The sequence below is a fragment of the Ornithorhynchus anatinus genome, chromosome 13 (assembly GCF_004115215.2).
Source record: "Ornithorhynchus anatinus isolate Pmale09 chromosome 13, mOrnAna1.pri.v4, whole genome shotgun sequence".
NCBI lineage: Eukaryota > Metazoa > Chordata > Mammalia > Monotremata > Ornithorhynchidae > Ornithorhynchus > Ornithorhynchus anatinus.
This window is the reverse complement of record NC_041740.1, coordinates 37,150,823-37,163,156: the sequence shown is the minus strand read 5'-3', so window position 1 is coordinate 37,163,156 and position 12,334 is coordinate 37,150,823. Positions and strand designations below refer to the sequence as shown.

The following is a 12,334-nucleotide window of genomic DNA, read 5'->3' as shown; positions in this document are numbered from 1 at the left end:
GAGTGAGAGGAACAGTGCAGAACTACTAGCATTCTTGGCAGTCCCTCCTAATCAAGCAAACAGATCTCTGAACCTACCAGGAGGCCTGCAAAATCTTAAAGAACTCTCAGAATTCCTGGCAGCCCCTCCCATTTGAGAAGATATTTGAGCCTATCAGGAAGCCTACAGTTTCCCAATCATATTGCCAAAAGCTCATCAATCAATGGTATTTATTGAGCACTTACTGTGTCCTCTAGACTGTAAGCTTGTAGGCAGAGAACATGACTACCAACTCTGATAATAATAATAGTATTAATTATGGTTCTTGTTAGGCACTTACTATGTGCCAGGCACTGTACTAAGCACTGGGGTGGATACAAGGAAATCGAGATGGACACAGTCCCTGCTCCACATGTGGCTCAATCCTCATTTTACAGATGAGGTAACTGAGGTCCAGTGAAATGAAGTGACTTGCTCAAGGTAACACAGCAGATAAGTGGTCAAGGCAGGATTAGAACCCATGACCTTGTGACTCCCAGAACCCCACACCTTGTTGCTTCTGTACTCTCACAAGCTCTAGTACAGTGCTCTGCACACAGTAAGCACTCAATAAATTTGATTGATTGATCGATGGATTGATTGATTGACAAGCACTGTGCTAAGCACTTGGGAGAATACAATACATCAGAGTTGGTAGACACAGTCCCCGCCCAGTGAGCTAACGTTTACAAGAAGCCAACTTTATTAACGTCTGTAACAGCTTCTCTTGGAGAATCAAAAGTTGATTGCATTTGAAGTAAGTTTTATCTGGAAGGGGAAACATTAAAAATTCCATCTCAGATATCTTGATTTATATATTGCATGGTGGTAAAAAAAAAAAAGTGGTGTCCAGCCAACCTTTATTAGGTAGAAATGGCATGTAGCCTCAGAGCTAAAAAAAAAATCAGGCAGGGACAAAAGGAAAGAGATTTATTAAGCTGTTTATTTTTGTACTTATTTATAGCTATCTTCAGCACATATATAAATGTTCAGTTATGTATTTGTCATTTTGATTATTGTCTTTATAAATATTTTTATGGCTGCCTGCCCTGTTAAAGTTGTAAGGTCCTTGCGGGAGGGGAATGTGTCATTGGCTTGTTTTGTACATCCTAAGATCTTAGTACAGTGCATTACACCCAGTGCGTGCTCAATAAATGTGATAATTTCTAATAATTACTCCCTTTGGTGGTAGCCACCAGGAGAGAAAGAGTCAGAAGTCATTGTGAGGAAAAAAACCAACAACTTTATTTTCCTTTCAGTCACTATGAAGGGACTTCAGTGGCTTGGGGATTCAATCTTTATCAGTTTCCTGAAAATGGTCACCAGGCTGCCTGGAGTTGTGGAGGGATTGGCATTTGACTCAAAATTCTAAGGCCCCAGTTTTTCAGCATAGGGACCTTATCAGTATTCTTCATTAAATGGGTAGTTAGGGTGGGTCGAGAAACTGTAAGGAAAAAGAAAAACAAAATGTAATCAGAATAGTACGAATGTTTTTAATTAAGCGTTTACTCCGTGCTAAACTGTGGGATACGTGCATTTTAGTCAGATGAGACACTCCCTGCTCACCTGGGGCTCACAGTCTAATAGGGAGGAATGAGAGGTAACCGTTGTAAGCATCTGTAGAGTGTCCTCCCAGGCCCAGAGAAATTACATTTGGTCATGATGAAGGTCAGCTCAGGGCTGATAGTTCTGTGTCTAGCGAGGAAAGTGAAAAGATCATTCTTTTGTCTTTCCCACCAGAGGCTGCTTAGGCAATCAATGATATGTACTGAGCGCTTATTGAGTTTCAACCAAGGTTAATGTCCCCTTCCTCACTACTCCCTCACTCCTCAACTCTGCAACTGCACCACTCCCACATTCCCACTGCAATCAGAATCTCTCTCCGCCACCCCTCTCTCCTGCAGGCCCCTGTTCCAGCCCCCAGTCTTGAGGCAACAGAATAAAATGGAAAATAGATCCACTGCTCCTGGGAAGACAGAGTTCCAGGAGGCCTCAGGCTCCTTTCCCACTCAGGATGGATCTTGGTCTTGGATGTGCCGGTGAGACTCGGCCGCCTTTCCATGGATCAGGAGAAAAACCCATTTTTCTGTCACCCTGTGGGTCCCCAGAAGGATCCCCAGAAGTCAAATCCCTAAATCAGAAGAACTCACGGTAAGAATTCTCTGTAGCGGACATTTCTGCTGAGGCCGTCGATGGTTTTCATATCCTCTGGAGTCAGCTGGAAATCAAAGACCTGCCAGAGAAGAGGAGTCAGATAGCAGCGAGCCCAGGTCTTGGGGCAAAGATGAGTTCAGTGAACCCTGAAACTGCTCTTGGTCTTGTTTCCATCTGATAATCAGGCTTTCATAAGCCCCTTTCCAGCTGAGGGTCCCAGTGTTTCTGACTCCTTCAGATAGTTTCTCTTGCCCACATATCATTCCCCTCTGAATGCAACAGAACTGAGATCTTGACATCCTCCTTCCTGCCATCATTGTCATATGTTTGTCTGGGGAGCATCACCCTTTTCAAACAACAACAGTAATTATAATAATATTTATTAAGGGCTTAGTTATGCCAAAGCATTGCTCCAGGAGCAGAATGACAGGTCAGACTACTCGCTGTCGCACATGGGTTTCACAATCTAAGATAGAACAGGTTTCATCCCCATTTTGTACATGAGGAAATTGAGACCCAGAGAGGTCAAGTGACTTTTCCAAAGTCACACAGCATGCCAGCAGCAGAGCTGGGATTAGCACCTAGGTCTTTGGACTCCTTGCCTCATGATCTTTCCACCAAACCACACTCCCTCCATTTCTAACCCCTTTCCTGCTTTCTTGGCTGGCACCACATCCTGGGGGGTGGGCTGTAAATTGTGGGTGGAGAAATCAGGCAATAAGGAAGGAGGTGACCAGATCTAGGAACATTTTGCATAGATAGGTGACCACCCTCTCTACTGAGCTTCAAGAGGCCATGAGTGACCCAAGAGGCCAAAGATGGCCTTTCAGTAGGGCCATTTTTGAACCATTCTTTCTTAGTGCATGGGCTTCCTCTAGGCCCAGCTCCGTCCGGACGTGGGCCCTGTACCTGCATGTTCTCTTTGATCCGCTTCTCGTTGAAGCTCTTGACCAGGACCACAGCCCCACGCTGCAGCTGGTAGCGCAGGGCGACCAGAGCCGGGGTGCGGTTGTGCTTCTTGGCGATGGCACCCAGGACTGGGTCCTCCAGCAGCACTGGGGTGCTCTGATCCACCCTGACAGGGGACAGAGAGACAGTGAAGGTGGTGGGCACAGGAATGACCACAGCTATGGGTGACAGGGTTGCCACTCTTGAAGACAGACATTGTAGCCAACTCTCCTACAAGTCTAGATCCTAGTTCCCATTCACCCAGAATCTACCAGGTGGTGTTGATGATGATGTTCTAAGTGCTGGGTAGGTACAAATTAATTAGGTTGGACACATTCCCTGTCCCACATGGGGCTCACAGTCTTCATACACATTTTCCAGATGATGGAACTGAGGCACAGAGAAGTTAAGTGACTTGCCTAAGGTCACACAGCAGACACGTGGTTAAGCTGGCCCAGGTCCCTCTGACTCCCAAGCCCGCACTTTAGCCACTAGACCAGACCAGGTGTCTCCATCATCGTGAAAGAAGAATTACGATTCAAACCCCACAGCATCAAAACAAAGGGCACCTGCTGAAGCTGGAAGATGGTAGGTTCAAAACAAACAAACAAAAAACCCCAGGAAATGATAAATACAAGAACTTCGTAGCCCCAGGAAATGGTGCCCTCTACAAAGCGTCAATTCGTTCAAGAGGTTTTTGGGATAAATTCACAGCAGGCAGCCCATGAGGGGTGTACAGGAAAACCAGGAAGGCAGAGAGGAAGAGTTCGGTTGTTTATCCCTAACCGTGAGGATGGATGTCAAGGAGGACAACCAAGTCATGGTCCCTCTATGCATCCTGTTGCTTCTGAATAATAGACTGGATGGACGTCTGACTTCGAGGGCATTGCTCAACATCTCGGTTCAGGGACTGGGCAGGAGGGTGGCTCACTGAAATACAGAAGCAGACAATTCTCCATTATCTGGGACCTGATTATGCAGATTTTGCATTTTCCAGATGTTGGCTTCTCTTCCACCTTTTCATCATCTCTTACTCATTAGCATCTCCACCGTAGGGTGAGCCAAGGGAGAAGGCAAGGAGAGGAAATGCACCTTACACTTCGGTCGCAGTCTCGGAGAAGGTCTGGGGTAGCGTGGGGAGGAGCGGAGATTTCGACTCTCCATTTTGTCCTGTTTCCCCGTGACCACAGAGAGTTCCACTGGCTATAGGAGACACATGGGTTTCAAAGCAAACGCTCCTCCATCCCTGCGACTATAACCTTGTGCGCTACAATGGCTGATCCCTTACCAGTTCTTATCTCGCTGGGAGCCCAGGGCACTGTACACCACGAAGGCGATGTCTTTGGCCTTGCAGAACTCCAGCAGTTTGCTCTGGTTAAGGTACGGGTGACACTCCACCTGCAGAAGATCCCAAACCCGGAGACTTCAGGGTGAGTGAGCCAACAGAGGAAGACGGAAAACATTTCAGTCACGGAGGCAAGGGGATTGCCTAGCCACACCTGCCTGAAAAAAACAGGACCCCTGGGGAGAATGCGTGAACGTATTCCATGAGAGGAAGCAAATCAAACAGTGAACAAGGTGATCTGCTTTCGGTTCCTTTCTCTGGCCCTTTCTCTTTTCCCTCTAGACTGTAAACTCCTCATGGGTAGGGACTGTGTCTGCCAACTCTGTTGGATTTCACTCTCCCACATACTTAGTACAGTGCTCTGCACTAAGTGCTCAACAAATACGACTGATTGATTGATTGACTGTCTGCCCATGGATTCCAGTGGAATAATAATAATAATAATGGCATTTGTGAAGTGCGCCAGGCACTGTACTAAGGACTGAGGTGGATGCAAGCAAATCGGGTTGGATACAGTCCCTGTCCCTCGTGGGGCTCACGGTCTCTCAATCCCCATTTTATAGATGAGATCATTGAGGCCCAGGGAAGTGAAGTAACTTGTCCAAAGTCACACAGCAGAGAAGTGGCAGAACTGGGATTAGAACCCATGACCTTCTGAATCCCAGGCCCGTGCTCTATCCACTGCGCCGTGCTGCTTCCCAGTGGAACTTCCCATGGAACTTCCCAATGCTTTAGAATTTTCTCCCTGTTTCTGAACAGTCATTAATCTAGAGAAGCAGCGTGGCTCAGTGGAAAGAGCCCGGGCTTGGGAGTCAGAGGTCATGGGTTCGAATCCCAGCTCTGCCACTTGTCAGCTGTGGGACTGTGGGCAAGTCACTTAACTTCTCTGTGCCTCAGTTACCTCATCTGTAAAATGGGGATTTACTGTGAGCCCCATAGGGGACAACCTGATTACCCTGTATCCATCCCAGCGCTTAGAACAGTGCTCTGCACATAGTAAGCGCTTAACAAATACCAACATTATTAATCATGAACCTTGGGCAGAGCAATGTACATACCACATGAGAGAGCATAACCCCATCCTTGTAAAGACTTTTTCAAGCCCTCCCACACATGAAACCTTGGTAGGCATGAGAGGAGAAGAGAAAAAGGAGGAAAGGACAGGAGAGACAAAGAAGGTGAAGAGCGTTTTACCTGGTTGCAGACCGGCTTGTATTTGAGCCCGGGTTTGTTCAGGATCATCTCCAGCTGCTTGCGGTTGAAGTTGGAGACGCCGATGGACTTGACCAAGCCTGCATCTTTGCACGCCTCCAGGGCCTGTGGGTTGGAGAGATGAAGACAAGCAAGGCAACCATGGAGTTGAGCAGTCTGTATAAACTAGAATTCTCCTTTTTTCTCTCTGCCTCATGAGATGACTGGCTTTGGGAAGTCGCTATTTCTTTTTTTTAAAAGATGTCTTCCCTGTCTTTCCACAGGCAATGCAATTTATAGTTCCCGCTGCTCTGGCACATGATGGAGATTCAAGACTAGCCATGTTGCTGCATAGACAGTTCTAAAGAAGACATAGCTGATCGGGTATTTCCTAGGATAGACAAAATCATCACCCACAGTTCAATCAGCATTAAACTTAGAGTGTGCATAGTATGAGGGAGACCCTCCATGCTCTATTCTTGTTTATTTGCTTGTATTTGGTATTTATTGAGCACCCAGAGTGTGAAGAGCACTGAATTGGGCATTTGAAGGAGTACAGTACTACAGAGCTGGTAAAAGAATTTCCAGTATAAACTCTTGTCCGAATAATTGGACAATAACATGCAAAAGAGATAGCTCTACCTGGCAAAATCTTAGGAGTCTGGCCCTTTCTCTCCTATGCCTTGTGCCAGAGGAGCAGTGTGGCCTAGTGGGTGGAACATGGGCTTGGGCGTCAGAGGACCTGAGTTTTAGTCCCAGCTCCATCATTTTTGTCTGCTGTGTGACCTTAATAATAATGGCATTTGTTAGACGCTTACTATATGCCAATCACTGTTCTAAGCGCTGGGGTAGATACAAGGTAATCAGGTTGTCCCACTTGGGGCTCACGGTCTTAATCCCCATTTTACAGATGAGGTAACTGAGGCACAGAGAAGTTAAGTGGCTTGCCTAAGGTCACACAGCAGATGAGTGGTGGAGGAGGGATTAGAACCCACTTCCTCTGACTCCCAAGCCCGGGCTCTTTGGGGCAAACAGTGTGGCCTAGTGGATAGAGCACAGTCCTGGAAGTCAGAAGGATCTGAGTTCTTATCCCATTTCTGCCACTAATCTGCTGTATGACCCTGGGCAAGTCACTTAACTTCTCTGTGCCTCAGTTACCTCATCTGTAATATGGGGATTAAGACCTTGAGCCTCATGTGGGACAGGGACTGTGTCCAACACAATTTGCGTGTATCCATCCCAAGTGCTTAGTACAGTGCCTGGCACACAGTAAGCGCTTAGTAAATACCACAGTTTTTTAAAAATTTTATTTATTCTCTGTGTCTCAGTTTCCTCCTCTGTAAAATGGGGATTAATTTCTCCTCCCTCCAACTTGTGCTGCGAGTCCAATGTGGGATCGGGACTGTTTCTAACCTGATTATCTTGTTTCTACCCCAGCGCTTAGAACAGTGCTTGACAAATGCTAAGCACTTAATAAATTCTATAAAACAAACAAAAAAGCCCAACTGGGGCCTCCTGAGTTCAGAGAAGGGTGGGTGGGTGCTACCTTAATGGTATTTGAACGCCTATTGTGTGCAAAGCACTGTACTAAGCACTTGGGAAGACATGTTCACTGTCCACAAGGAGTTCTAGTAGGGGGACTGCCTCACTCAACCCAAAAGGATGTGGGGAGGGGGAAGAAGGGGAGGCAAAGAGTTTGGTCTGTTTTCTGCTTCTATCCCGCTGAGCTGGATACATCGGCTTCCCTGCCTCGGGCCCAAGAGGTGTCACCGCCCACGTAGAGCCAAGGCCACACTCCAGATGGTCGGATTTCTGGCCGGAGCCTCTGCAGCTCACCCACCTCCCAAGTGGCGCAGAGATCCACACTGTCGAAAATGATTTTTCCATTTCCATCCCTGGGAAACAAGTCCTCTCCAGGCTGCAATGCAGAAAGGAAAGTTGACCCTCAGCAGGCTGTCCTCTGAAGGCTTTCCAGCCCATCTCAGGGGGCGGGGCCGGGGGGGTGGTTGGAAGGGCATAGGGGTGGGTGGCTGTGGGTTTTCTTGCTGCGGTTGCCTGGCAGCGTGGCGTAGTAGGGAAACTGCATGGCGCAGTGGATAGAGCACGGGGCTGGGAGTCACAAAATCATGGACTCTAATCCCAACCTCGCAACTTTTCTGCTGAGTGGCCTTGGGCAAGTCACTTCACTTCTCTGGGCCTCAGTTACCTCATCTGTCAAATGGGGATTGAGACTGTGAGCCCCATACGGGAGAGGGACTGTGTTCAACCCAATTCTCTTGTATCTACCCCAGCACTTAATACAGTGCCTGGCACATGGTAGGTGCTTAATAAATACTACAATTATTATTGTTATTATTATTATTATTATCTCCCTCCCCAGACACTTGCCTCTCTGGAGATGCCCCGGTAACAGTTTTTCAGAACAGGATTGGGCTGCCTAAGCCCTGAACCCATGGCTGGGCTGAACACGGACATATCACCAGCCCCCCTGCCCAACTCTTCCACACACTTCCCTCCTGACCTGCCGAGAGAAGAAAGCCCAGTCCACTGCCCTGAGCCCACACCTAGTTCACACATCCAGGAAACTGAATTCCAGGCCTTCATTCCATGTGGGCTTAGCTACAATCAAGAAGAAAGGCCAAGGAAACTGGGGCTCTTTAATTTGGTGAAGGGAAAAGCTGAGAAGGGACTCAATAATGGCCTTTAGGCATGTGGAGGATTATTCTGCGATGAGGGGTGACTTGAGGTGTTCCTGTCCTTCCTCTTCTGCCTCCTCCTTCCCCTTCCCCTCCCCCTCCCTGGCAATCCCTCTGAATCAGCAACAAGCTTGAGACTGAGATCTGTTGAACCCAAGTGAAATCTGAGAACACAGTGCTTACCTTGAGAGAGAAGGGGCCGTGAATGATATAGAGATCCACGTAGTCTAGCTGGAGCCTCCTCAGTGATATTTCCAGGGCTTTCCGGACCAGTTGAGGGGGATGGAAGGTGCACCAGAGCTGTGGGGACCAAAGAGATGGTGTCAGCAGAATGAACTGTTTTTTCCCATGTCCTCTTGTCATTCCCCCACCACCTTTATGCTCACCATTGCCTAGCCTAACCTCCGCCTCTTCCCCAGCCCAGATCCTCATCAGCCACATTTAGTCCCAGATACGTTCCCACCCACTCGATTTTTGTTTCCCTCCCTTTTTCCTGCCTTTTCTATCATAGCTTATGATTGCATTCTTGCTTGTTCCCTTGAGGACATGACCCTGGAATGGATTTCCCTTCTTTTTCTTCCCTCGTTCACAACCTTGCTGTTTTTCCTTACTCTGTAGTACCACTGAGCTGGTTTCTTCATTCTTTCTTCTGGTCCCAAAAGCTCTTGTCCTTAATTAAGGTGGCCATTGACAGCACTCAAGAATTCCAGTCACCCCTTGGCCAACCCTCCTCTTGCATTCTTATTAAAATAAATAAAAACTATTGAAAAGTATCAGACGGTTACCTCGTGGGAATGGATAGCATTTCTACTTCTGCCGACTCATGGAAACGTTCTTAAGGTTTTTTTATGGTCTTTGTTAAGCGGTTACTAGGTGCCAGATAGTGTACTAAGCACTGGGGTAGATACAAGCTAATCAGGTGGGACACAGTCCATGTCCCAAATAGAGCACACGGTCTTAATCTCCATTTTACAGATAAGGTAACTGAGGCACAGAGAACTTAAGTGACTTGCCCAAAGTGACACAGCAGACAAATGGTGGAGCTGGGATTAGAACCCAGATCTCTATCTATCTATCCAGTGCTCTCTCCACTAGGCAACATTGTTTCTCCCTCTGTTTTGAAAAGAATGAGGCAAATCATTCTCATGCTTTCCTTGTGGCACAAGCAAAAGGCAGGATGTAAATTGCCTTGTGCTGTGTTAGTAACCTAAGGTTCTTTTAGGGAATTCACAGAACTTATTTAGTCTCTGAGCATTTAAAAATAAAAACGCCAGACATAAAAGCATCCAGTGCTGAGTCTGTATCAGGCAGGGGGCAGCCCAGTTTAGCAGTGGGCTGTCCAGGATAAAAACGGATGCAAGGTCTTGGGATCCATCACGCTGTCCAGGCTTGGAAATAGTCCCGCTGTCAGGACATTTGTTTGTTCCAATCAAGAGGCAGAGAATCTGATTTCTTTATTATAGATGTTTTCCTGGAGCACGGGTTGGATGACAGGCCCATTTTGGAGGCCCTTCGACTTTCTATCAATCAGTCAATCAAACAGTGGTACTTACTGAGCCTTTCTATGTGCGGAACACTGTATTAAACCCTTGACAGAGTAAAATAAAACAGAATTAGTGTTCATATTCCCTGAGTTTACAGTCTAATATTACCATATTCTAACAGGGCTGACTGTATTTGGCTGCCTACTAGGTAACCCCACGCAACAGAAGAAGAGTGAAAGTTGGCAGCCTACCTATACTTATAGCTATACTTACCAATACTTACTTGCTGGGCTTCTTTACCCACCTCTCAACTTTGCTGCATCTTTCTGCTAGTTTTGCCAATCTTACCATGTTCTTTGCTCATTGTTTTCTCCTCAAATGGCTGAAGCTACCCCAGTGAATGTCTTCACCGGCTTCTTCCTGTCATCCGTCTCCGTGTCAGATTCCCAACAGACTCCTCCTCTAAGACCGGCATTGCAGGAATCTCTTTCTCCCTCATCCTTTCACATTCTTTCAGCTTGCACTTCCTCGATGGCCACCATTCATTCCCCACCCCATCCCTCGCTAGGCACCTTCTTCCTCACTACCCAGCAGAGCTGGGCCTACTAGGTTCCCCCCAAGCAACAGCAGGGAATCAACTTCCTCAGGTGCTGGCCTGGCACAAAAACTCCACCCATTAGGGAAATCCCCACCTTCCCTTCTCCCCTTCCTCCCTCTCCACCTCACCTTCGAAGTGTAGAAAATGTCTTTTCTGGTCACTGTGCCATCTGCAATCTTCGCTCGAATGGCCTGTCCGACCTCCACTTCATTCCCATAGAGATATGCGCCATCGATGTGGCGGAAGCCAGCATCAATGGCCATCCTGGTGGCTTTTCCAGCCTCACTTTTGGGGACCTACAAAATAGAGAGAGTGCAATAATGTCACTGGTCTGGTAGATAGGCTGCTTTGGAATTCCTAATACTAGTGGTATTTGTTAAGCTTTTTTACTGTGTCCCAAGCACTGGGGAAGATGCAGGACAGTCAGATGTAGTCCTTACCCCACCTGTGGTTCACTGCCTAAGGGAAGGAGGTAAGTTGTGGAGCTGGAATTTGAAGCCACGTCTTCTTTCAATCCTGTATTTTTTTCAACGAGGTCACACTGCTGCTCTCTCTAGTACATCTCAAGCAGCATTAAAGGAGGATGATAACCTTAAGTGCTTTCCTGTGAGTTTCATACTACAAGTCGGGAGTCCTGACCTCATAGTAACATCCCTGTTTACTTGCAGATGTTCAAATTGCAGGGGTTAATAGTAATAATAATTAATTATGGCATTTGTTAGGCATTTGTAAAGCACTATTTTAAGTGCTGGGGTAGATTAAGTTACAAGTTAATCAGGTCAGATACAGTCCTGGTCTCCCATGAGGTGAGGCTCACAGGCTAAGTAGGAGGGAGAGCAGGTATTAAATTTCCATTTTCAGTTGAGGAAACTGAGGAAGAGAGGTTAAGAGACTTATCCAAGGCCACACTCTGCAAACAGTAAGTTGGGCAAATCGCTTCCCTACTCAGGGTCTCAGTCTCCTCACTTGTAAAATGAGGATTAAATGCCTAAATCCCTTTGACTGTGGAGGACTCTGTGGCTCTGATTATCTTGCATCTACCCCAGGGCTTGATGCTTATAGTAAATATTCAGGAGTACCACATTTATCATTATAATCTTTACTTTGTGGGGAAGGGGGAGTTTGAGGCACCGAGAGGTTAAGTGACTTTTTTCAAAGGCCCATGCAGTTCAGTGGCCGAGGTGGGGCTAGACCCCTTCTCCCTCTCCTCCCCGACTCCCTCGGCCTCCCTGCGCTTACCTCTTTTTTAGTAGAGGTGCCTAATCCCAGAACAGGCATGATGTTCCCATCGCTGAGCTTCACGCTGTGGGCCTGGGTGAGGTCCATCACCTTCCACTGCACCGGATAGACGCTTCTCCTACTAGGAGAGAGAGCTCAAGTGAGCATTCAAGGCTTCAGTTGGCCCTTTGATGCACTGGTGACTTGTGGAATCGAAGGTGGGGCCACCCTGCAGCCCTGGAGGGTTGGTCCAATCAACGATGACCTGGAAGCAACCTGTTGTTGTTCCCATTCAGTCATTTATTCAGTCTGAGCACTTGCATCAGACCTACCCGCAAACAGAATTAGCTACTGGGCAGTGTACATTTGCCCTCAAGATCTGTGTTTCTGCAACAGAATTGGGAAGCAGAACAAACTTAATATTTACCATGTTGCTCAGGTGGCTGCCTCTGGGGATCACAAGAAGTTCCTAAAGACTAGGACTGCCGTCCCTCTTCGAAATCCGTTCTGACCCTCTGTCTTGTCTCTTTTTCTCTCCCTCCTGCACAGCTCCCTCCCTGCCTTTCTCTAAACCAAACTAAATCTTGGCTTTGGAGTCATTTAGATGGTAAGCTCACTATGGGCTGGGAGTATGTCTACTAACTCCAAGTGCTTAGTGCAGTGTTCTGCACACAGTAAGCAC

At 47.2% G+C, this 12,334-nt stretch overlaps 1 protein-coding gene across 3 annotated transcripts; it reads right to left on the bottom strand.

Annotated features, from left to right (window-relative positions):
- Positions 1–1,241: 1,241 nt before the first annotated feature.
- On the bottom strand, positions 1,242–11,886 carry LOC100085065 (aldo-keto reductase family 1 member C1-like). Of its 3 annotated transcripts, XM_007656978.4 has the most exons (10): positions 11,674–11,886; positions 10,563–10,730; positions 8,536–8,652; positions 7,497–7,574; positions 5,660–5,782; positions 4,409–4,518; positions 3,082–3,247; positions 2,169–2,251; positions 1,585–1,713; positions 1,242–1,462 (listed from the first exon to the last, which is right to left on the bottom strand). In XM_007656978.4, the coding sequence occupies exons 1-9, from the start codon at positions 11,758–11,760 to the stop codon at positions 1,599–1,601; spliced, it is 1,047 nt and encodes a 348-aa protein (XP_007655168.1). In that variant the 5' UTR covers positions 11,761–11,886; the 3' UTR covers positions 1,242–1,462; positions 1,585–1,598. The 3 variants fall into 3 exon arrangements, with proteins under 3 accessions (XP_007655168.1, XP_001511338.1, XP_028934264.1); XM_001511288.5 differs by lacking the exon at positions 1,585–1,713 and having other exon boundaries at positions 11,674–11,879; XM_029078431.2 differs by lacking the exons at positions 1,242–1,462; positions 1,585–1,713; positions 2,169–2,251; positions 3,082–3,247 and adding an exon at positions 3,545–4,050 and having other exon boundaries at positions 11,674–11,885.
- Positions 11,887–12,334: the final 448 nt, after the last annotated feature.

Excerpts from the sequence above, each read along its gene's own strand:
- LOC100085065 (XM_007656978.4), bottom strand. The coding sequence starts at position 11,760 with ATGGACCTCACCCAGGCCCACAGCGTGAAGCTCAGCGATGGGAACATC. Across the intron at positions 3,248-4,408 it reads TCCCAGCGAGATAAGAACTG|GGTGGATCAGAGCACCCCAG; the intron begins GTAAGGGATCAG and ends GTCCCCTGTCAG. Across the intron at positions 1,714-2,168 it reads CGCTACAGAGAATTCTTACC|ACACAGAACTATCAGCCCTG; the intron begins GTGAGTTCTTCT and ends TTTCCTCGCTAG.